Source organism: Homarus americanus, unplaced genomic scaffold (genome assembly GCF_018991925.1).
Source record: "Homarus americanus isolate GMGI-L3 unplaced genomic scaffold, GMGI_Hamer_2.0 scaffold4060, whole genome shotgun sequence".
NCBI lineage: Eukaryota > Metazoa > Arthropoda > Malacostraca > Decapoda > Nephropidae > Homarus > Homarus americanus.
The window spans coordinates 11,287,065-11,314,074 of record NW_024746161.1 but is presented as its reverse complement, the minus strand read 5'-3'; the positions used below and the strand labels follow the sequence as shown (position 1 = coordinate 11,314,074).

Sequence of the window (27,010 nt, the reverse complement as noted above, 5' to 3'; positions counted from 1 at the left end):
ATTTTATAGGTAAAACCGTTCGTTATAGGAATATTCGTAGTAGAATCCGTTCGTTATAGCATACCCCACTGTGTGTGTGTGTGTGTGTATATATATATATATATATATATATATATATATATATATATATATATATATATATATATATATATATATATATATATATATATATATATATATATATATATATATATATATATATATATATATTATATTATTAATGTTTTTTTTTTTTTTAGTTTCGAGTGGTCTTGTTGACATGACCCATTTTTGCATAAATATTTATTATATATATTGTATTAATACCTTTTGCAATATATGGTAAACCTTTTATAAGGGATTTTATGACACAACTTTACAAAAGGTACGGGAAATACTGTACTTTATTGATTTTTAATCATCAGAATATCCTGTTGTGCAAGTTATTTTTTTCTTCAAATTCCTCTGTTATCACCATCTATGTCATGTGCAGAATAGTCTAAATATGTACCCATTAATGCTGCTTATACTTAAGAATAAACTAAAGCTTGAGTAAAATAATCTTTTATATAATTATCTAAGAATCCATCATTGTTCAGCATATGTTAATTATCTTTAAGGATTTCCTGCAGTTTGCAGATGGCATTTTACCCTTAAGCCCCGGGTTAGGGTGCTGCTGACAGTACCCCCGCGGGGATAAATCAAGAAAAAAATAAACTTAAAAAAAAATTAAATAAATAAAAAAAATGGCGGGAAAATAGGAGGACGTTCTGGAACGTCACCCGGGGCCTAAGGGATAAGATATACCAATATAAAAAAAAGTATTTGCATGTAAAGGAAGAGAATTTTATACCCTTCATAAATGGTTGAATAATAACTTCACCTCCCCCTAGCTCGCAGAAATCAGGACATTCGGAAGATGCTGAACCCAGACTCCCGGTCTCTCATGGGTAAACTTTTATCTCTCTGTCCCTGCTTCCATTTACTTCCTTGAAAAGTCTTATTGTGAACATATCCCCTTAAAGTTTATTTTATCCACCAACCCTTAAAGTGCTTTACTTTATACACCGTTACTGCTGTTTATGCCTTTCATTTCAGGTATTAATCATGGACATGCACATGTTGTGTACAGTTGGTTGTTTTGCTTGTGTTTCCATTAGTTGTCTGATAAAGATGGAATGTTGTATTGTACAGTATTTTGTGTTGTGTTCCTGTCCTCATGGAAAGATAAATACGTAGTGCATATTCTGACTGCCTAAATTGATTTTAAATTTAAAGTTTGAGGTACTTTTATGTTGGAATATGAAAATTTGTTTTGTAATTTGAATAATTGAGATTGCTAATAATTTATGCATTTCTTAATGAGTAGTTTTATTATGATAGCCCTCTGATGAAGTTATATGCTCTTAGTGAAAGATATAATTATAATGTGCACCTTTAAAAGAGGATCATTAGCATGTACAGTATATGAAACACTTAATACCTCAATTGGCTATTAACTAAATACCTATGGGAACATGGTCGTCTATACAGTATACAAATCTTCCTTTTATTTCATGAGAATGCCTCTTTTCCAGTAATAGTTATACACAACCAGGCATCATAGTTAATCTTCAAACAAATGTATCTAATTGTCTCAAAGAGGGATACAGTAGTATATACAGTAGTTTTACAAGCAAATACTGTCCTTCTGAATTAACACAGTGGTTTTATGGTTGGTCATCTTTAAATTATTATTTCCCTGAAGAATCTCCAAATGCATGAATTGTTTGGTAAGGGAGAAGTCCAGTTGATATTCTACGAGATATTCAATTTTTTTTAAGAGGTGATTATAATGGGATAACATTTTAACTGATAAGGAGGAAGTAGTTTTAAAGTGTGATTTCCATAGAGAGTTTAAGTTTTATGAGAGTATGAACAGACTGCACATTTTAGTACTGAAAGAATGGCAGAGTTTCATGATTGAAGCAACTGAATGTTAATACTGTAGACCATGATAATTGATTTCCTGCCATCTAAGCCAAGAAGAATTTCCCACCCTAATTATTAAGTGTTCCTCAAAGATGATTGGATAAAAAGAAAGTATCCCAAATCCCTTGAGATTATTTGTCAGAAAAGTCAGATGCAAGTTTAGACTACAGGTACAGACCCTCGAAACCGGATCTCAGAAAACGAGAAAGCCTCGAAAGTCGGTTATTTCCTTCCCTGGGTTAGGTTAAATTTTCTTCCTTTTTCTCACATGGCCTGTGTGAGAACAGGCAGTGTCTGGCATAAGTTACCTCAAGTCTTTGGTTTAATTTGATCAATATTATTTTTTTAAAGGCACAGTACAGTCTCTCATCGACTTACGACTGGGTTCCATCTCGACGACCTGGTCGTAAGTCGAAAAGGCAAAAATAATACAATACATAGAAATTCTAAAATGGGTGTCTCTTTTTCTTCTCAGCACCACGAGAACTCTCACTGTTACGCTTGCCAGCCATTTTAAAGGGAATTACAAATGAAAATTTTGTCAGTACACAGCGCGATCACTAACGTCGGGACTCGAAAATACGTAATTTGAAAAATATTTTATACGACTATGGCCGTCGTATGTCCAGGTTGTCATAAGTCCAGGAGAGACTGTACAGTATATGAAAACATAAAGGATATTTTATTACTGTAATACAAATAAATATAGATAAAGAAAATCAAGGTACGTACTGTATTGGGTAGTTTATTCAATTAGAAAATATTTGTTTATAAACTCTCTATTTACTGAAAATGTCTCGCTAGACACATGAGCTTCTGGGAGTCAGGCATAAACAAACCCAAGATACAGTGTGATGTAGGCCTACCGCTGCAGCCCTGTACAGTACAGTATAGGGTACTTCTAAAAAAACGATATCTAATATATTTTTTATTTTATTTAAAGTACAGTATGCATACAGCGATATTTTCCTTATTTTGTTATTTAAGAAGTAAAACAAAATTCAACCGCATTTGTAATAGTGTGTGTGGAATCAAAACTTGATATATTCCACTGGTGGGTTGATGGTAACATGGATGACCTAAGATTGAGAAAACTGGATGATGTTCAAAACAGTTGTCTTGGTCCCAAGTGTTCTGGATTTGAGGGCCTATACCTGTACTAAATTCTCCATTAACCTTATTGAATTCACTGTTCAGAAGACTTTACTTTTCCCATAGGAGAAAGTTGTTATAAAAGTGAAAAATAATCTTTTGCATTATTGCTAATTGTGCCCCATATACAGTTGTTATTATGACATCCTCAGAGATTGACTCCTAAGATCAGATAAACTCAGTCAACTGGTTTGTGTTTGTGACTACCTGATTACCACATGTGCCTTCTGACTAGTTGCTGTCACCCTTTTAAGATGATTATTTTAACTTCTCAAACAATTTTACATCATTACATGAGGATGAAAAAACTCTGTAGTCAGCAAGTCTAGGCGACTAAAAATTTAATAACTTTGAAAATACAGATATCATTCATACCAGGCTCCCAAAGGGCAACCACTTGGTACAAAGGCATTCTAGAAACGGAGAAGACTTTAGTGTTTTGCTCTTGGGCATAACAAGATGCGTACACTGATATATTTAATTTGTTTATTTACGTTGACTACAGAACACTCAATCTGGATTGACCTCTTCAGATTTCGGTCACCTGTTGTAACGTGTGGATATTTAATTCCTGCTTTGACTTCAGAGAAATTGAAGTGTTCTTTATATTTTTTGGCACTTAAAAAGAGGGTGCATTGTCAGCCACACAGCCTTAGGTTTTACTTTTATTCATACAAACACTTTACAGTGTGTTTGCTTGACGACTTAGTGGAGAGTTTGATACTAGACTTGCTATGGGGTCAGTGCACTGAGGCTGTTTATAGATTAGCTTATTTTTTATAAGATGTATGTGTACCAGGTTAGGTGTTTGCCCAAGGCTAGTTAGAGGTGATCCTGTTACTGAGGAGGAGTGTATTTGGTGTGAAATTCCAGGAATGTTCCACTCTGAATATCTTATGAGATATCCCTGCTTCAGGGATTCTAACATGAAAATGCACTTATAAGGTTTCTTGCTTAAGTTGTTTTATGCGCTTTGTTGAGCATACAGCACTGAAATGATTTAGAGGAGCTTGGCCATTCAGTGGGAGCACTTTAGGTTATCTTCTAAAGTTATGTAACCTAATCCCTTCAAAGTATGATCTACCCTTTCACACAGTAGTGATCCCTTTGATTGGGTCTCCATGACACCTGGGAACATTTGATGCTTTTGAATCTGCTGACTGGGATGAAGGATATAAGTTTTGCTGTTTCTTTTAATTTGTCTCAATCCTTCCAATCAGTACCAACTGACTTGAGCATATATGAGTCACCAGATCTAATGTGTTAGTTATAAATGAAGGATTGATCCTAAAACCTCATTTTATCATGAGTATGGATTGAGTGATTCAGATCTTGCCCCCCTGCTTAAGGATGCTGGATTGAGCTGGAAAGTAAGGTTGCTTGAACATCTCGTATAGAATCACATGAACACATGCTCGGTACTATGGTGGTGTAGGCTCTCTGCTGTCAGCTAATACAATTGGTTCTCCCTGGATAACCCCTATACTGTACTGTGTATAGAGGCTGCAGTTGACCAGTTGATCTATGAGAGATTGCATCTCTAATTCTCTGATTTTACTGGACTTTTACAGATGCAGGGTTTCTGGGTTGTATAAGTCAAGGCTCTGGGGCCAGGGATTTTGACCTACTGACTTGCTGACATACAGAGTTACTTGATCCAGTCTTGGTTTACAGGATTTTGGGATCAACTCTCCATTTTCCTTCACAGCTGTTATTTGAATATCTAGGATTGTAAATTATGCTGCTAAACTCTCTCACTTCACAAAGATGGAAGTTGACGACTTTTCCACAGATTTTCTTAACCCTAAGGAAGTGAGAACTTAATTGAACAAAGTCCAGTTATCAAAATTTGTCATTAAACATCTGATAATAGGTAGACATGCTCTTATCATTTTTTAAAAGAAAATGAAATGCTGTATACAGGCAGACCCCAATTAATGCAGATTTGATTTATGAAAATTTGCTATTTCGGAAGAAAAATTGTCCCACAATTTGATTTGCGAGTAAAAAACCCTGAAATTATGAGGACAAAATTTAATTATGATTATATGGTAAAATAATGCATAGTACTGTACAGTACTATGCTTATTTATTTCACTAAATTTTTTCATTATTCTCTACCACTTGCAGTGTTACTAAGTCTTCAAATAAGCTTTCAGTGTGTCATCATTCTCCTACAATCAATGTATAACTTACTCCTCTTTCACTTGAAGACAAGTGAATTTTCACTCTCACTGCCCCACACACAGTCACTGAGCCAGTTAGCTGACTGTACAATTTCTCCTAATTTTCTCTCATGTAATACTGTATGTGGAAAATTAGATACAGTACTGATAAAAGAAAATCATTCTGTATTTGAATTTTATTTGCTAATTATGTACAATAAAGGTCTAGAATTGTAAGAGAAAGTGTGGAATTTGGAAATGAAGAGAGATGTTTGAAGGTATGGAGAACGCTGACAACGCACGAGGAGCGGAGCGTCAGCTGAGCCGAGTCAGATGTGTAGCTGGCTGGCTGGTAGGAGGGTGGGAGCGGCCGGACGGGAATGCTAGCTGGCGTACGTAATATTTTACGCCTCTTTGCAGACATTTCGTTGCTTAAAATATTCGTAAAACACTTTATCTAGGCACCTTGCTCATATATTGTCTTTGCTTCAGTTTTCATAGAATATCCACTTTTATTTTTTTTACACTTAGCACTTTATGTTTCTTTTCAGCTCTGTTAAACTCAGTTTTATTACTTTTGTATTTGAGGGCTTTGTGAAAGCACAACCGGGAGGAACCAAGACTCCTTGAAGTGTCGGTCATAGCTCAAGTGTCTGTGACCACAGTGTTTGTGCCATGTAAATCAAAGATGATGAATTAGGGCTTGAGGGGGGTTTGTTTTTTCTCGTAGAGATCATATCTAATAATCTAATGAGAATCAATAGGAAAATATGCATTGATTTATGAAAAATTTACTTGCGAGTGGTTTTTCAGAGAGGTAACCCTCTCGTAAATCATAGTCTGCCTGTACGGTGTATATATATGTGAAATACGTCTACTTTGATGAATGTTTCTCTGTATAAGTGACCTTTCATTTAAACGTTGCGCATATTTTATTACTTCAGTATTAGGACATTTCCATTAATTGCATAAACTCAATAATCTGGTATTTAAAAAACCTGGCTCTTCTTGAAAACTAGCTAATTTTTCTTTTGTAAACTCTTCTCATTAATCCAGAATTTCCAAGAAAACTGGGAAGACTCCAGGATTATTTTACTGTCACTGCTCCATTAGTTATGGTGAGGTGATCAGTTGATGTCATAATTTTTTTTTATCTACTTTAGTAAATTCACTAAGAATTCATTTTTGGCTCTTTTGGTGCCTGTTTGGTTTTAGACTCATGTCAACCTTCCAAGGACGAGTACAAACAAACAAAAAGATTGTTTTTATTAATTCCTGTACTAGAGTACCTGATGTACTGTACAGTATTGTAGAACAATCATATACTGTATATATATATTTTTTTATCAATACTTGCAAATGACTTTAAAAATCTTAAATTGGTATAAACATTTATGGGTGGCTGTTTGGCAGCTAATTGTGTCACATCCACTTGGGGTGCTGGAGAGTGTTGCTCTCGGCTATTATCATGATGCTTTCCAAAGGCCAAGTAAGTGATATCAAAAGTGCACAGCTTGCAAAACACAAACCTTTATCTTTTTCCTATGTATAATTAGATATCAGTTATTCTATGCATCTTATTTTGGAAGTGGAAATGAAGAGTTGTCACAGTAGTTAAGAAAATGAAAATAACCTTTTTATGTACAGTAGTACAGTAAATTGCATAACAATGTTTTACAGGACATGTTTATGTATTTTATTCTTTAATTATACAGTAAATGTATATCTCCATCAATACATGCAGTATCTGTTACTGTATGTGCATAAGCATTATATCATCTTTTAGGAAAATGCAGAGATGAAAAATCTGGTAATCTTTTGAAAAGGAAATTTGCTTTTGCCAATTTTTATGAAAAGTGCCCAGTCGGAATCTACCAAGTTTAGGATATGAGCAAGGGTTATATGCCAGGTGTCAGATTATTGAGTTTACCCCTGTACATTGGAACTTGTAATGGTGATATTATTTGACGGTAGAAGTTGATCCAACTCAGTTCTCCAGTAATAAGAAGTGAAGGTTGTATTGCTTCATTCCCCAGAGTTCCTTGTGCATGTTAACCCAAAAGTGAAGTTAGCCAGATAGAGTAAACATATGAGTTAAAACAATTCTTCAAAGTTCTTTTGTAAATCTGCTGATCAGGTTCAGTTCATTTTGTTTTGTTAAATAAATTCTTTCAATGTCAAGATTTCCAACACCATAACTCTGCCTCAATTGAATTAGTGTGATAAGTTGTGTATGATGTCACGTGGGTGTTGCATGTTTATGGTCTTGAGGAAATATGCTATAGTGTAATTGGTAACTCCACATTGGCATCCAAACTTGAAATTATTTATATCATACAGTACCTGTACTATAATTGATTGTACTGTATAACTAATTTTTATGCAACTTGCATACACCTGGGAGTCATTAAGATAACTCAGCAGCTAAGTTAGAGGAGAATGAGTGTAACCTAATGTTATGTTAGTATACTGTACCTTCACATTTGAAAATGTCCAGTTTGATCATTTGAACATTTCAGCCTTGACCTTTTTGTCATTAAAATGTGTAGCATCAAATCTTGTAAAGGATATTTTCTTTTGAAGTAGTAGTTTCAAATTTAATGGAATTTTTATTAATAGTATCTACAGTACACTGGCATCTTGTAGATAATAATTTTTTGAGGTAATTGCTGCCGTGTAGTGGGTCATCTTAAAACTTAAGAAACATAAGAGTATACAGGTATAAGATATTGACTAAATACATTAAAGTATTGAAAATTTGTTCTTCATCTCCGTACAAAATGATATCAAACCACTCTTTGAGAATTTCTTTCATCATCCAGGTCATCTTGTAAGCTTCATTATACAGTACAGTATGTGGGAATTAATTTTATGTTTTTCATTGCTTAGAGTTTTGCAGCCCAAATGATAAAAAGAAATTGAAGGCAGTGTGTGTTCATGCATCATTCATATGAATTAAGAAGTGATTCTGTTCTTGTTATGTTTAAATTTTTATGCCGGGCTTCTTACTACCAGTCAAGCATTGCCAATAGAGAGCAGTTACTTCAGCATAACATGATGCCTGCATAGTAGATGAATTTATTCCCCCAAATTCAGCCATATAGATGTTAATGATGCTTAAAATATGTTCACCGTCCTTACAAAATCTTGCTGGCCTCCTCATTGCTTAATTTTTGTAACTTAATGTAAGTCTCGGGTAACTGTATAACCAGACAAGGCTAAGGGGTGAAGCCCTGGTCCCAGGATCCAACTTATTGCTGGAACTAAATTTAAATTTTGTCACTCCCAGAATGTAACAATTGAATAAAATAAAAGGCTGCTAATAACACTGTGATCAGTTCCTGGGGTTAGTGTACTGAATAATCATAGTGCATGAATATAATTCCAGTATGTATGCTAAACTCTTTCAAGACTTCTCAATATCTCCAATTTAGTTTCTAGTGTAGTACTGTACTGTATTAATATAATTTTTGGCTTCTTCACTTGTAGAAGAACTTAAAGATGTTGGAGGAGCCATTATAGCCAAAACTTAAAAATCCAAAATTAAAAAATCTGCACAGTTTCAGATTTAAAGTGTGCATCAAGATTTGAGCATTTTTGGGGGGAGTTTAGCTGCAATAAACCCTTTGGACTCCCTTCACCCAAGCAGTTGTTGTCTTGCATCATAATGTTCTCCGTGACTGTGACTGTAATTTGTTTCTTGAATTCGGCCATTCTAAACAATAGGTTCCCAAAAAGACCATGGGTTAGTGATGCTTTGAATAGCAATAGAAGCACATAACTCATAATATTAGGCAGAAAGCTGAAATATTAAAGAAACTAGGCTAAGGTGTTTCAGTACACAATGAACAGCATGATGTTGGGAACACAAGTTTATGATATCAAGAGGCAGCATGAAAAGAAATTAGTTCTATGCTGGCAGTGAAATAAACAAGAGCATGGCCAAGCATAAATCATTGCATGAAGCAGGGTCAACAGAGCTGGACACAGTGGTATATTAATGGCTTAAGAAGTGATGGGGTGCCTATTTTTGGCTTCCTTTTTCAATTGAGAAGGCCAAACAATTAACCAGATTTTTTAAATAAATGTGAAATACAATGCATAGTGGTGACCTGTTAATGATCAATCAAATACCTTTAATCTCGTTCAGTACCTCATAAGAAAACACTTATTATGAGTTTTTACATTTTATGTATTCTGGCATTTATTTGTGTATCTTTATATTACAGTACACACAAATACCACTGAGTAGCTATGTGTTACTGCAAAATGACAGTCTCTGCTTTATGCTGCACATAAGTATCTGGTATTTAATTTTCAGAAATCCTAGCAATTGTCTTTACACAACAAACCCCAGATGCTCTGGTACACAAGATGTTTTCCCCTAATGCTTTACATATGGGAAAGGTGAAAAGCATTATGTGCATCTGCACACATATAAACCTTAGTTCAGTATAAAAAAATGGTAATACAAATTAAAATACTGGACTGTATTTACTTGTGAGTCTGGTTTTTGTTAGTGAGTGGAAGAAACTAGTATCCAAGTTTCCTCCCTTTCTTTCTTTCTTTCTTTAATTGTTCAAAATTGGCAGGAACTGAGAGGACTGAAGCACAGAGCCTTGTCAGTGGTTGGGCATTTGAAATAATGATATGACCCTGGATTTGCTGGGTGAGGAGCTGTTTTGCAGCACAGTGAGCTGTTTTTCTGGAAGATGAATCCCACTGCAAAGATTGTCAGAGCCCTCAGGTATTGATAGGCTCTGGCAGGCAGTGTTTTGATGGTGTGGATCTCCTAGGACATTGTGTTTGTTCCCTAAAGCAATAAAATTGGATATTGTGTTTTGACCCTTCATTTTTATTTTTAAAAACTTAACTGAGGTGGACCTGACCAGTGTAAACATACTTACTTGTGAGAGAGTTTTAAGTGTTCAAAATGCTGTTTATTAATTATGCATGATACTGCCTTTTTTATTTTGAATTCTGCATAGGTATAGTTGTACATACACTTTACTAAAATATACACATGATAAATGTGTACATACGCTGAATGTGTTTAATTTCTTGTTAGTTTAGTAGACAGATTATAAAATGTCTAGTCAATTAGCAGTTAGATTCACTGTATAAGAGACCTCAGGAGCTGTAAAGGTCTCTGTGAAATGGTTAAAGCCTTTTTCTCTGTTCATAACTAGAGCAGAAACCACATACTATTTTCTCCTAGAGGTTAAGAAGAAAATAGTTTGCTGTCAGTAGAAGTTAGATTATAAATTTCATTTTTACAATTAATAGTTTCTCTTGACAGATTAGGTTTGCATTATATGTCTTTGAACAGAATTTTGTTTGGCAAATAATAGAGGTACAGACTGTACAGTATATTAGATTTATAAAATTGAATAAGTGGGAGTTATACAGTAATTTAAAAAAAATTATCCTGTACAATATATTAACAGGCTTTTAATCATAAAAAAACACTTAGATCGATTATATTTACTGTAATATGAAAAGAATTATTTTGCATATAAACTTACTCTTCAGATTTTTCTTGTACTATAGGGATGAAAGTTTGAAGTTCTTTGGCCTTCACAGATTTCATGCACCTTACATTTAAGAGAGTTAACATGCTGTAAATCTGAGTTCAAGCCTTGCTGATGAAGGTTCAGTATGTTATATGTACCGGGTATGTGTGAGTGTTTATATACAATTATCAATACAGTGTGTATTTTTAACTGTCGGTATTTTTTTTTATTATAGAAATGATTATATTGCAGGATTGAGCGAGGAGGAGCTGCTCATCCGGGCACGGGAAGAACGTGCAACTATTGTTGGACGATACGAACTCGGCCGCGAAGAAGGAGCTATCATAGACCCATGGGAAGACCCAGAATTCGAGGTTTATCATTCCACAGACAGATACGGCTTTATACAGTGAGTCTTGTTGAATGAATCTACTGTACAGTACATTGAATGCATTTTTGGTTTGGTATAGATTTTTGCTACAATAGTTCATATGAATACAATTGAATATTGTATACTACTGTAGTGGATTTTCTGAACAATGTTTTTGTTTTAGTCTCATTAAAAAATAAATAAAATCTGGAATGGGACATTCTCCTTTTCATTCACTACAAAAAAGATCATTCATCTCTGTTAAATCATGAATGTATTTATTAAGTTATTTTATTATTGAAATAGCCTCAATTTATGTCTTGCAATACTTTTACCAGTGACACAAGATTACCCCAGTCTCGCTCAAAGGAAGAGGAAAAAAGATTGGAAATTGAGCTTTCCCGGATCCCAAAGTGGTTGAAGATGATCAAAAGCTGGGATAAATACTGGGACAAAGACAAATTCATCAAAAGAATATACAAAGGCATTCCAGATAGGTTTCGGGGTGTAGTTTGGGCAAAATTACTTCTCTTGGAACAAATAAAAGAAGAACAAAGAGGAAAATATGAGGTAAGGATAGCTGATAAAGTTTGCTTCTGTTTTGTGGTTAGACTTTATATATTTTCAAGTACAAAGCTACTGACTAAAATTACTGTAATTTGTTGCTAATTATCTTGCTCTTGTACATGTATGAACTATTACTTTGCATTTTTTACACATGCTGTAGATATGGGATCCATGTGGGTTACAGGAATGGAGAAAGTACTGTACTGTATGGAGGAAGTACTGTACTGTATGGAGAAAATACTGTATTGTATATTAAATATTGTGTACTGTGCTAAGTCTGAATGTGATTTCCATATGGTAATGTTTATGAATGGATATTAATTTAGTATCCAATGTCAGGGGAATGACATACTGTACACTGATACCTCACTTAGCTCAGGATGTGTTCATGAATAAGTGAGTGTTAATCAAGTTTATGTTAAAAGGGTCTTTAATGCCATTCTAGGTATGGAGAGGCATTCCCAACAGTGTTTCTGGCATTTCTTATATAGTATATGAGGGCTTCATTGGGGTATTGATAATAGTATTAATAATAATACAAATGAGAACATACTAATACAGGTTGAAACTCATACATGTGGCAACCATGGGACCAGCTCTTGAGCCAGATACAGTGCAGTCTCTCCTCCACTTATGACTGGGTTCCGTTCCGACTACCAGGTCGTAAGTCGAACCGACGAAAATAATACGTAGTACATTAGGGTCGGGATATATAGAGACTTTACAGGTATATATATAAAACAAAAATTATATGCTGCTTCCAAAATTATCGACATTTTCCTATATATAGTGATAATTTTATTTACAGAAGACTCACAACTTGCTCTGGGTTGTGTTCCTGGGATCTCACATAAAACCAAAAACCGTATGAAATCAGAAACTCCTAAAAATCCCCTAAATTGCCCCCAAAATACGAGTTGAAAAACTGTACAGTACCTAAATGTACAGTACAGTACAGTACAGTATACTCTAAAAGACTAAAAAAATTACCTCTTGTGTAAAATATTTGATGTCTATATTCAAATTATTCGCTGTCTTGCAAGGATTCCAGCAGTGCAATTTATATTCTGCTAACTTTAGTCTGTGCCAGTTTATGTTAAGTTTAGTCACTTTTATTGGCCTCCAGAACCTAACCCTATTTTCCCCATTGATTACATGTAATTATATATCACGATTTAGTACATAGCGAACATTCTTGGACCCTATCTCGCTATACATCCCAACCCTACTGTAATAATTGTAAAACTTTTACTTTTTAACACACAAACTGAGCGGGATACTACGTGGATGCTGTACACCACGCGGCAGGGTGCCAGCCAAAGTTGTCGTACAGGGTCGTTAGACATTATGACCAGACTTCTGGACGCGAAAATAATGAAAAATATTTTACTGTAATATAACGTAAATGAACATCGTAAGTCTGGGTTGTTGTAAGTCACATATTTCGTAAGTCAAGGAGAGACTGTATAGGAAATTGCTGTTATTTAAGAAGGTCGCATTTTTTAAGTACTTGTAACAGGTTACCGGTACACTGTACTGGTATTCCCCTTTTATACAATGGAGTTAGGTTCCTGAAAACCCATTGCTAGCTGAAATATTGTAGATTGGGACCATTATAACATGGGGTTTGATGGAATACATTCCCAGCCAGTCCAACACCAGCATGTATCATCACCTTAAACAAAAATCATACACTAATAATATACATAAAACAATTAAACAAGAACACTGCTTACTTCACAGTCATAAAACAGAGCTAAAGCACTTGTCACAAACATGAAGCAAACAATGATAACATAAGATCAATGATAGCAGCCACCACTGCTCACATGTTGACAACAAGAGACAAAGCACTTTACAGTCACAAAAAACATAGCCAAAATCACTTCACAGTCACCAAAACAGAGCACAGTGTGAGAGTTAGTGATGTCCTCTCTCTGTAAGGTAAACAAAAAACACATGAAAGTAGCAACACCAATACTGATTGATAATCGTTGAAGTACATGTTTGCGGCAATGTGGCATCACCATAGAATATAGTTTGGTACAGTAGTGCACCAGGTGACTGCGTGGCAGCGCTCATATTTTTTGTTGTCAGCATGAGCATGTGATCTCCACTTTTAGTGACTGTCTGGTTTGTTTCTCTCTTTTCTGTTCAGGGTGATGATTGTGTAATTGCTTCTTTTATGTTTTGGCTAAAACATTTATTGACTGCAGTACAGTGACCCCTCGGTTAACGAACTCAATCCGTTCCAGAAGGTCGTTCGTTAACCGAAACCATTGTTTCAATGGGTTTTTGGGTAATTGGTTCCAGCTCACCGAAAATTGCCTAAATTCAACAAAAATGGTAGAAAAGTTCACTTACTTTGAGGTGTGTATGTAGAAGGCTCCTGGATGATGATGATGGGGATTAGAATGGGGGTGGAGGAGAAGGGAGAAGAGAAGGCATTGGGGTGGAAGAGAAGTCACCCTATGGCACCATTTCATCCATAAAATTTTAGTTCTCTTGGTGTATTTCAAGATTATTTTCTTTAAATCAACACTGCACTGCATTATATATTGTCAATATGTAAAATATATTTCAAAATGACCAATAATTTGCTTAGAAACACAGAAAAAAGCATTTAGTTGAAGAGACTCTCAAGCAAGATGTTACCTCCAGTGAAAACAGAGAGAGACTAACGCCTGTTTGCTGTGTTAAGAGGCTGGATGCCGCGCATTAAACTAGTCACTTTACCTTCAATTATGTTCAATAATTGTTAAAATGACTAAAAAATTGAATATTAAACTTTTAAAATTATTGAATAGTATAAACTTCTTGATATTTACTAAAATAGTAAGGAATTTAAGCCCTAGAACCGATTAATGCATTGGCGGACTGATACTAAAGCTGGTTGCCCGGTCAGTGCAAGCGAAAACATGTTGAGGTCGGTTCGTAAGAAATTCGTTAACCGAATTGAAGATCCTTATGGAAGGCAGTTCGTTAACCGAAATTTCGTTAAACGAGGGGTCACTGTACTTGTGTTAAGCCTTAACAAGTACAGTAGTGACTTGCTTCACTCCTATGATATATAAGCAACAGTACTGTGCTGGACCTGCTTCACTTACCCGGTATGAGACGGCTGATTAATTTGTGACTGTGTTTTATGTGAAAGGTAAACAAATAGTTATTTCTTTACGTATGTGATTGGTAAACAAGTAATGAATATTCACTTACGGTATGTTTTGGCAAAGCAAGTAATGAGTATTTCACTTAAAGCTAACTGGTATAAACTGCTTCAGTTACAGTTAAGCAAGATGTCATTGTTTCACTTAAGTGATGGCCAAATACTTAAGTTCCTCACTTATGTAGTGGCTAAACAGGTAAACACTACAGGGGGTCCCCAGGTTATAAACAGGTTCTGTTCTTGAGGATGTTCATAAGTCGGATTTGTACGTAAGTCGGAACACATGCTGTGTGCATACCGTACTTACATAACAATATTTAAAATCCCACTATATCATAGTCTAAGTCCTTATATACATCTAAAATCACTTAATTTAAGACAAAAGAAGAAATTGAATGACAAAATACAGAAAATGAAAATAAAAAATAAGTCATCATGTAAATAAAATACTGTAAATTTCAAGTTAGACCCCATTTGTATCGGTGGTTGTTCGTAAGTCGGGGACCTCCTGTACTTTAATACTTTACAGGTACTTATTTGGCTAAACAAGTATTCTGTGCTTTGCTTACGTGATAAGTAAACAAGCAGTGATGACTTCAATCACATGAGGGCCAAAGCAATATATAGAATTCATTATCAGATGTGTCTAAGAGTTAAATCAAAGTTTTAACATTTAGAAGTTTGATCATGTTGAGAGGTTTGTGCAACATTCTTAGTGCTGTTACATTCAAGCTCTGGGAGGAATGAATTATTAAACATATAAGTTAATAATATAGTTTTTGGTAATTTTTTGAAACTATTGCTGTGATTGTTGTCCAACAGTAGTTGTGTCGTTATTACACTTATTTTGTAATATTGCATTCACTAATCCCTTTGTTGAAGATTTCATGTTAATAGTGAATTAGAAAAATTAATTTCATGAGTTTGATATGTAATCTATTTCTTTTGTTGTCTCAGGTAGAAATGATGTTATGTATGGGAACTACAGTATATATATAAATGTATAATGCTTTTTTATTTTAATGAACAGGAAATGAAGAGACTTGGATGCAAGTGGTCTACAGATGTCCGACAGATTGACTTGGATGTAAATAGAACATATAGGGACCATACTATGTTTCGTAAGAGATATGATGAGAAGCAACAGCAGCTCTTCCATGTTCTTGGTGAGAACTAAAGTATCTCTTACAGATAACCTTTGCTAGTTGTACTAATAAATGAGTTGGTGCTTGGTTAATTAATTGATCATCTGAATGTTGACTCTTCTAAACTGTAGAAATTGTGGTTAAAAAAATGCAGTTAAAACCATTAAGGAAAACTAAATGAAAGTTTAACACAACCGCCATTTGCATAGATGCTGGCTACTTGACCATCTCAACACTCGCCAGTGCCCATAGCAATACAGCCTACCTGGGCTGGGACTCTGCCTCTGCCAACTCGACAACAACTGGACCCTCTCCCCTCAGCTCCCTCCCACTTCCCCAGCTCAGTCTCCTAACTCATGCACAAAGAAATGTTTACAGGGTATTCGTACAGGGTACGAATATTTACTCAAAATTATGAGTTGTAAAATAACCATAGCACCTCACAGCTCGGTAAGGTTAGCTTACCGCGAGCATGGCCCAGGTAGCTATTGTTCACCGTAACTGACCCGTGGAAATGCATGAATTTTAACCCCTCAATGATACTATGCATATACAGTTCGACTTACTTTTTGCTTAAAAATTTTATCATAAAAACTTGAACTATATTTGAGTATTTACATTATATTATTTTCTAATTTACATATCATACAACCTCTTAACAGTTTAAAAATTTTTGCTTCAACTACCTTCAGTCTTTGTAAAGAGAACATCTTGGTAAATAGATGTAATAACTACTGTACAATTGTCTGACCCCTATTGTTACGTATCATCAGTTTTAATATATAGTTTATGCCAGATCTGAGGAACAACTGAAATGCATTGAAATACTGTACTGTATATCACTAGTGAAGTGTTAGGTTGATGCTGCCTAGATTGGTACTATTATTATTATTATTATTATTATTATTATTATTATTATTATTATTATTATTATTATTATTATTATTATTATTATTATTATTATTATTATTATTATTCTTTTTCAGTTGCCTACTCTATGTACAACCAAGAAGTGGGTTACTGCCAAGGAATGTCCCAGATTGCTGCTTTGTTACTCATGTACCTGAATGAAGAGGATGCTTTTTGGGCGCTCTCTGCCCTTATGTCCTCGCCTAAATATTCTATGCACGGTGAGCTCAATAAGATAAGGATTTTGATGTTTAATTAAGAAATATAAATTGTATTTAGTGTCTTAACTTTTATATTATTTTTCTTGTTAATAATTTCTGTTGTGCATATAAGAGAATATCATACTGACAAGACAGTTTGATTATTTGTGATTAGTATTTGATATTTTGACAATCTATTAATCATATTTATTTGGTTTTAAATCCTAGTCACATGCTGGGTCCCTGGTCTTATGACCTCTGGAGTTGTTAATTATACAAAGAAGCTCTGTCATAACTTGTTTATAGAATAGGATTTTAGGCTCAATCTCCTCTTTCAAATTTTTCACTTAACTGTATATCCAGAATACAATTACTATATAAACTTAGTCACACTTGTGAGGTAAGGCTATAATGTACTGTGCTTCCACTTGTACGTTGATATGTCCTGGGTCTGCTGGGGCATCTGCCTTCAAGCTTATTGACACAGTACTGTACATAAGTCTCCTGATCAATGCTTTATTATAAAAAGGGATTTCAGGGTCTTTTTTCTTTTTCTTTTTTTTTTCTTGTTACAGGGCTGCTGTTTTCTGTGCAAGAACGCCCAGTTGTTTCTTATTATGGGCCTTTTATACAGATATGATGTGAAGCATATGATTTTTATACATAAACCTATCTGCTAATTTTCAAATTCAAGATTTGTGAAGGAATGGATTTGGATTGGTGTTTTGATGCTCCTTGAGCTGGATGTTTGATGGTCAAGTGTATTGGATGACTAAAATTAATTTAAACATAGAATACCCAGTAATATTAATGCATAAGTGTAAAAACTAATAACTTTGATTGAAGCACAATATGCATGATCTGCCATGCCACGTTGTTTCATGGAAAGTTTTGTTATGAAAAGTAAATTTTAAGATGATTTCTCTAATTATATGTTCGTACCTTTGATCTTCATGATTAAACGTCTGTAAACTCTTCAAGTGACTCTTAAGCCCTTCACTACAGGGATGCCACTATTGATATTTTATTTGGTTAATGTCAGATGATTTTATTCAGCACAGAGAGGACACTGTACACAGCAGGTTAAGAATAGGTTGGATAAATGAGGTTTGATTAGTGCTGTGCCCTTTTGAAAAGGTATTGGGGTTATGCCATTTAGCTTAGGCATAAATCTGAGGTACTCCACAAGTCATATTACACAGTCTGGGACACTGTATGATTGTCAGGTCTAGGCCTGTTAGCCTTTGGTGGAACTAGACTTCACCTATTTTTTAAAAAATCACTCTTTGCATTGAACTACAGGTTGACTCATGAACCTAATATCTTGATAATGTTTATATAATAATTAGTATTTTGCAATGTTGCTCTAATTAATTATTTAAATTTTTTTTATTCAAATTCACTTATTCCCTTGTTCACTATTTTATTGGCTTTTATCATGCATGTCATTTGTATCTTCCCCTTGAGTGTAGAGTGGGATTTCATATTCCAACTCTTCATTTCTGTAGCTGCTCACCAAATGTAGCAACAATGTTGCAGGGTGTTTTATGTTTATTATTCACTCAGACCAGAGTATTCCAACTTTTATATTATATGCTGCTTTAGTACTGTTTTACTTATTATATTTTTAACTCTGAAATCAGTATGTATTGTCATGAATTTATTTTGATGTACTATTATTTTTGTCTTTTCAGGCTTCTTCATACCTGGCTTTCCAAAACTTTTGCGATATCAACAGCACCATGACAAAATACTTGAAAAATTCCTCCCCAAGCTTAAAAAGCACTTGGAAAGGAATTGCATAGATTCTGGACTCTACACCCTCAAGTGGTTCTTTCAGTGTTTTCTTGATAGGGTGGGTCCCCTTCAAAATCCAAAATTAATCTATGATATACTTTATTATGTACACACAGTATACTGTACAGTATAATATACTGTATATATATTATATATATATATATACAGTATATATATATATATATATATATATATATATATATATATATATATATATATATATATATATATATATATATATATATATATATATATATATATATATACTATATATATATATATATATATATATATATATATATATATATATATATATATTTGGATTAGTTTTGGTGTGTCTTATACCCTTGTTCATCTAGTACACTAACCCAATAGCGCGCGCACACACACGCACACACACACACACACATGCACATGGTATTGACATGAGTCATTTCTAGTTGCATGCTCAGTATGAGAAATGAACATGAAAATTACACAGTACAGGTAGAGAAGTGATGTGTAAATGGCCACTAATGGTTTTTCCATCTTGCCCACAGGTTCCATTCACTTTAACCCTGCGGCTGTGGGACATCTTTTTGATGGTAGGAGAGCACCTCCTAATTGCCTTTGCCTATACTGTCCTCAAGCTACATCGTCGTCAAATAGCCCGTCTAGATATGGACCAGATTTTAGACTATCTGCAGAAAAAGTTAGTATTTCAGTTTAATATAAATTCTACTATTAAATATGGTCACCTATGTTCTTATCCAGCATTCTCATTGATGGCTGATATCATTTTACACGAACTGTCACTTTCATTTGTTCTCTTAGGTTTCTCTCCCTATTTTGTTAATCCAGAATGGCTTCTTTTTCTTTTAAACTTTGTGACATCCTTTCCTACTTTTAATCTTCCACTTTTCTGTTCTTTCACCACTCTTTACTTTCCTTCTAATCTCTCTGTACAGTACTCCACCTATCTTATGTCACTCCTTGCAGCTGGTGTTCAGATGCCCCCTCTTTTCTTTAATGAGTGCAGCCAATCTATCGTTTAACCATTCTTTCTTGTTTTCCATACAATTTCCTTGTACTCACACACTTAAGCTCCACTTTCTCTGACTGCACTCTTGAACCATTTCCATTCTTCTTATTTGTATCTTTCTTGTCTTGATAATTTCTTGAAATATTTTTGCTACTTTTTTCCTGCTGATCAGTTTCTCACTGCTTAGAATTTCTTTCAACCTGAAGTCCCATTTACAATTAATCATGTTTCTACCAAGTACAGGAGTAATGGTCAGAAACTGTGTTTGTCACACCATGAAGTACATTCACATGAATCTGTTTATATTTAATTCTTCTGTCCACTATATCTCTTCTCTCTCAATTTTTGTTTTTAATGTCTCTATTTCCATTAATTTTTGGGACTATAGTTTTCCATAATGCTTTGTTACTTATCATCAACTCTTGCATTCAAATCTTCCATTACTATCACTATATGTCATCTAATGATTTCCTTGCAACTTTTCATATCTTTCCATTTTAGAATCTCTCTCATACCCACTCTTCTTGTTCCTTTTTTCATATCAGTGATCAACTACAAGGCAGTGAGGTTACTCACCCTCATCTTAGGACTAGAGGAAAAGGGACTGTATCAAACTCAGAACAGATAACCTGTTTCCATGGTCAAGATATTTCATACAGGTATTACATTTCTTCTTATTGTTGCAGGTTGGAGAAAAATTTTGGTTATGAAGATGACTATGTGATAGAGAGTTTGGAAAAGTCAATGGATGAGTTAAAGAAAGCCAAATTAGATCATCCTGGAGCACCACCAGATGGGGAATTACCACAGCAACCTTTTGGTAAGTAGAAGTACTAGGTCTCTTGACAAGATTCCTTTTTTGTTTTATAGCAAAACTTGTGACAACTATTGATTTAGGTTGGCGTAGAAGTAGTAGTTGTGAATAATGGTCTCAAAAATCTAACACAGTTTATTTTGTGATATTTATAGGGGCTGAAAGAGTTAGGTACTAAGTTGATGCATGTCAAGTGAGTTTTTCATCAATAATTCTTGGAAATTGCAGAAATTTAAAAATTTATGTAAAAGATAAATGTTGGAAAAAAGTAAAATAATAGCAAGTAAAGATTAGGTCTCGCTCTTCATTTTCCATTTGAATATTGTGTATTAGACTTGAGAAGACTCTTAGCTGGCTTACTATAAACCAGGTTATTTTGTGGGAAAAATTGGGTTGTTTTGATCTTTCTCAGTGATTCTTAGTTCCTAAAGCATCTCTCTTTCCTCCTCCCATGTGTCACAGGATTTTATTTCATAGCTACTTCATTTTTATCTGATCCATAATATTCTGGGACTGACCTTGTGTTGGGTCACACAGTTCTACAGCTATTATTTCAGTAGTAAAGATGTTCCTCACCAGTTAAGATTCCTGGTTTATTTTCAGTATTGTCAGTATTAGTTTAGTTTATCATACAATTTATTAACTTTGATAAAGACAAAACATCCTTAGCTCTTAAGCCCCGGGTTAGGGTGCTGCTGGCAGTAACCCCCACCGCGGATAAATTGAGAAAAAATCAACTTAAAAAAAACGGTTGTGGGAATAGGCGGACGTTCTACCTCCTGTACTGTTGAGAATAATTAATTGGCGTAAATTGCACAGAAGTATCAGTAATATCTCCGTTAGCCATATCCCTCAAACCCGGAACTCTCCAATAGCCAGAATTGAAATTTTCTGGGAAATTCTGAGAAAATTTTCCCAGTATGGAAATTTCCAGGGATGGGGGAGTTTTTCTCCAGGTTTGAGAGATGAAAATCAGGCACATGTTCCGGAAATTCCGAGAAAATTTTTCCGATACCCGGAAAAATTCCAGAAAATTCTGGGGATGGGAATATTTTTCTGAGTTCAAGAGATGAAAAGATGATGTAATTCACAATTTCTGGAACTTCCAAGAAAATTTTTCCGTTACCCGGAAAATTCCAGGGATGAGGGATTTTTCTGGCTTTGAGAGTCGTTTTGTTACCCTGAAATCTCCCATTCCCGGAAGTGCTCTGTACCAATTGTTCTGGTTAACGGAGATATTACTGTGTGTGTGTGTGTGTGTGTATATATATATATATATATATATATATATATATATATATATATATATATATATATATATATATATATATATATATATATATATATATATATATATATATATATATATATATATATATAATATTCATATAGATCCACAATGAAAATGTGGATAAGATAAATCTTGATAAAATCACATCTTCAGTTGCCTCTGAAGATGTCTTGCATAAAGACGAAAGCTAAGGTGCTCCGTTGTTTCCCTTTTCCTGTGTGATTTTATCAATCAATATATATATATATATATATATATATATATATATATATATATATATATATATATATATATATATATATATATATATATATATATATATATATATATATATATATATATATATATATATATATATTTTTTTTTTTTTTTTTTTTTTTTTTTTTTTTTTTGCTTGGATCATGCTCTTATTACTGATTCATTGCTTCTCTAACTCAACAGGAATGTTTATAGAACCTACAATTGAGAAGGAATCTGGAATTCGTCGGGATTTCACAGATGAGGAGCGCATGATTACCGAGAAATTGATGAAGCGGACAGAAACTATTGGGCTCAATGGGTCTCATCTCTCTGTTGACCGCGGTTAGTCAAAGAGTTTATCATTTTTTTAGTTGACTTCAGAGCTTAATTTTTTGTGATGAACCTCAGATACACAATTACAGTATATATTATTGAGATATTCCTACTGGTAATATTGTTGTATAGATTAATCGTAATGCTCTCCAGAAATAAGATCGGCAAATCTGGAGCAGTTTTTATTGTACATTTTATAATTGTGAACCTGAGTCATCAAGCTATTGAATAATGTTTGTCTTCAGGCTACAGTACAAGCATGATCACGTACTTAAGCACATCATTTGCAACGAATTCTCAGTCACATTATCTTCTAAATAATTCTGTAAGGATATATATTACTGTACTGGTATTACATATATACTGTACCTAGTACATGCCCTTACAGTCCAGGATATAAGTGAAATGATGATTGAGCATTCAAGGCTTCAAATTTATCATGCTTTTGGCAATTTATGTAAAGTAGATATATTTCACAATGTTTCCTTTATACTGTATAACAGTGAAAGCTTAAAAAAAGGACACTGTTGACTATCATAATTTATTATTAACAAAGTACTGTATAATATTTTGCAGCTTTCTTCATTGTTTACAATAATTCAGTGTATGTGTACAGTTTATATGTGTACATATGTGATCTGTCCATAGCTTGTAATTGTTTCACAGTGTGATTCCTTTTAACTAGAAATTCAGTATGATTTAGTTATTGGTCAAGAGAGTCCTGAATCATTTGATCATCGAGTGAGACTTAATATTTGCAGTTGTGGCCATACTCCACTTAAGGGCCATTGTGCAAAATTAATTTTAACCCCTTATGCCCCCTTTCCAAATTATATGTAATGACAAAGTCCGGGGTAGTGTATTGGTGCTGGTATGAGTTGTATCATTGCTGGCAGTAGCCTCAGTTTCAATGTCACTGTCTTGTCTTTCAGGTGACTGTACTTTTACCCCCCAAAATACGTGACTTTTGACAACTTTGCTCTCAAGCTCTGCGCTCTTTTTCTGCTTGGCAGAGCCACTAGCATGGATCTTGTTTAATTTGTCAGACATTATGCAGCATGCTGCAACTTATACAGGAGAGGAAATAGCAACATTTAATCAAATACAAATTAAATTAAATCATCAATTATCACTTATTATTTGGAAATCAGGACATAACATGTTCTTAGGATGACTGATAGAAAAGTAGAAAAGCAGTTTTGCTATATTTTAAACTCCCCATGTTAAAATTTTTTCCAATTTTATCTGCCTAGAAAATTTTCTAAGAATAGTTAGGCCACAAAAATAACTACGTGTACTAGAATAAATTTATAAATGTAATTCAGGAACATATCCCAATTCAAATGGTTCATTGGACAACCACATTTTGTCAGATACATCAACACACCCAACTTATTCACACACACACACACACACACCTAAATTTTAAACTTTTCAACAAATTATCATTAATCACAAATTTAGTCATTTTTTGTAATGGTTTCTAAGAAAACATACAATACCAGACATTATCATTAATAGCTTGCATAAATGTAACTGGGGTCTAGTTGTCTTAAGTTCTTAAAATTAAAAGACCTTAAAAGAAAAGAGATTTCAGTATGTACCACAGATCAAGGGAAATGCCGTGTGGGAATGTAATGCCATCTTGAAAGAAAAGTACCAGAGGTACTTTAATTGGCAGGGCCACTGGAGTCACTGCTTGGTTATAAATTTCATTAACTATATGACCTTAAGCTTTCCAAAAAATAATTCTGCCCTGGAACATTTTGAGCAGACCTCATATAAAGGACTGGCATAAGAGGAAATTTGTACTATTTGCATATGTGGACTAAGAGAACATGAGACAAAGGGCATGCACAGCTGCCTTCCCACCACATCACAAAATAATCTAATGGATAGACATGGTATCAGAGCTTCATTCAGATTGACAACCACCCACTGAGCATTATGGTGATCAATGGTATGGACTTTGTTTCTCTACTATGTTGGCTTTTAGTTCTTATGACTGGATAATTGAGGAATATTTAAGGATCTACATCAATTTTTACCCAAATTTAGATAAGATATAAAGGGTTGCCTTCCCCAGTTTATCCATGGCTAGTTCATAAATTTTTTTAGCTAAAGTTAAACATATATCAGTCAGAGATGCTTTATGAATTGGTTCTCCCTCTTTTGTTTTTGTTCATCTCTAGATAGTATCTGAATAGGTTGAGATTGTTTTTCTTTTTGAGTGGTCATTCTTTTCAGGGAAACTTTTTTGCATTTAATCTGATTTGTTGCAGATTTGGAATTCAAAGACTTTAGAATTTTATGGTATACTTTATTGTGGTTGCATCTAAAGCGAACATATTTTGTCAAGAATTCTACATTTACCTTATACAGTATGATGCACTACGCTATTAAAAGGCAGTGCTCTACCATTGTCACTGCATGTGGAACTAGTTCTATTTTTGTAAGAGAGGTCATTATTTCTGTACAATAACTTGACAGTACTTTAACCATTTTGCATAATAAAGTGTGCTGTAATTCTTTGTATTAATGGTGTACCATGGTGGCCATTTAGAGAATTTATCCCCTATCTCAACAGTGCATTAATTGATTTGGTTCATCATGGAGCACACCTCCCTTGTTATTAGAGTACCGTACATGGTCACTGTGATGTTTCAGGATGATATTTTTATCCATGGACGAAACTTTTTTTATCCTTGACATTTTGACTAACTTTCTTCAGGTTATAACTCATGCTTTGGTATGATGCTGTGCTTTTTTGTGAGAGAAAAAATCTTGCATTACACTTCACACTAACCCTTTGCTTTGTTGTTAATGCATTCACTTCTCAAGTCAGTTTGTAAATGTATTCACACCTTAGGTCATTTGTCCTAGAATGTATTCCCCGGTCTTTAGGTACTGTACTGCTCTGATAATTCAGATACGTACTGTATATTTTTTGTAAAGTTTACTCTCTTGGAAAATGATGTACTGTATGAGGAAACAAATTCTTTGTGAATGATATCGTCTTGGCTGCAGTATTTTTGTATCATAATCAGTTTTGCTTCCTTTCTTTCGAAAACAAAATCAACAGTAAAATGTACTCTGCAGTACAGTAATTAACAAATTACGAACATTTTAGTAATTTTTATCTTTGCTTCACACTAAGTTGCAACCCTGTCTTACCAGCTAAGAGGAAACTTGGAAATCCCACTATAAAGCCTAGTTCCCACTCTGTAAAAGTAGGTTTGTGATTGGAAGTGCGTCAATCTATAAAACTTGCTTCAAATTTATCTGACGGCAAATGGGACACCATGCCATCAGGTAGAGTAATCATGGCTATCTCATGAATGTGTGGAAAATGGTCATAAAACAGTGACCAAGATGGGGAAGATAATGCAGTACAACACTGGTTAATTTGCCCTTGTATTGTTTATATAAAAGAAAGTTCAGTTTCTGCATCACATTTTGAAACTTGAATCTTACATGAAGCATTTGCACTGGATTGTATTTCTGGTTTTGCAAATAATGAGTTTCTTCACTCCTCTGTATATATGATCAATTGTACCTTTATTCACCTAATGGCCACCCAAACTATACTTACATGATGGTCTAAGAAAAGGTTGTTTCATCAATGTTTGGAAACATAAATATCTTAGTGTACTCTATTTTGTTTCTTGGTTCTATCCTGGACCATTCTGTTTTGCATAATTTTTATATATCAACAATTACAGGATCTGAGTTTTTGTGTCATATCTTCATCTGTTATATTGCCATAGTTTTACATCACTCCTCTTTTTTGCTGCATTATGCATGTAAAAATTACCCCAAGAAGAAAAACTTCAAAAGTCAAATATGATAAATTCTATTACAAAGAAAGAGCTAATCAGATCTAATGAGGATAACCATTCTTCTTCACCTTTATTGTCTGCTCTTCCCTGGGCATGGGAATATAGAGATGTTTGTCAGAGTATGGGTTTGTGTGTGTGTTCAGTTTTCAACGTTTTCAATAGGAATTCATGCCACTTGGGACAGATGGTGTATGTGGATGGATGATGTGCATGTGTTATGATAGTTTTGCTCTGATGAGTTTATATCTTTCTGTCCAATCTATTGGTCAGGAGAGAGGGTGGATGTTGTCTTCAGATGGTTCTTGTAGATTATAGCTTTGCTTGGTGGCCTCTCATCTGATTGAAGCACTGATGATAGTTCGAGTCATTGAACAATTTAAAATAAGGCAACTGTGCTGCAGCATGGCCAGAATGCTTTTAGTTCCATGCTTATAAAGGTATTGTGTGTTTCTCTTACTACCTGTATTTATTTTCTGTTGAATTATATGTTCAGCTGTAGTCTTAGGTGGGTGCCATAGACATCTGTCGGTTAGATCAC

General features: G+C 34.2%; 1 protein-coding gene across 8 annotated transcripts in view; it reads left to right on the top strand.

The window, feature by feature from the left end:
• LOC121879024 (TBC1 domain family member 1-like) overlaps positions 1–27,010 on the top strand; it is a 43,971-nt gene that overhangs the window by 5,172 nt on the left and 11,789 nt on the right. For 3 of the 8 annotated variants that reach the window (XM_042385490.1, XM_042385492.1, XM_042385491.1), the window contains exons 3-12: positions 873–929; positions 5,546–5,659; positions 11,033–11,189; positions 11,489–11,720; positions 15,914–16,049; positions 17,015–17,158; positions 18,832–18,992; positions 19,474–19,625; positions 20,642–20,775; positions 22,502–22,642. In XM_042385490.1, the coding sequence (XP_042241424.1) occupies positions 873–929; positions 5,546–5,659; positions 11,033–11,189; positions 11,489–11,720; positions 15,914–16,049; positions 17,015–17,158; positions 18,832–18,992; positions 19,474–19,625; positions 20,642–20,775; positions 22,502–22,642 (1,428 nt within the window). The remainder of the gene's footprint in view (positions 1–872; positions 930–5,545; positions 5,660–11,032; positions 11,190–11,488; positions 11,721–15,913; positions 16,050–17,014; positions 17,159–18,831; positions 18,993–19,473; positions 19,626–20,641; positions 20,776–22,501; positions 22,643–27,010) is intronic. The other 5 variants (XM_042385493.1, XM_042385494.1, XM_042385497.1 and 2 more) reach the window with 3 other exon arrangements.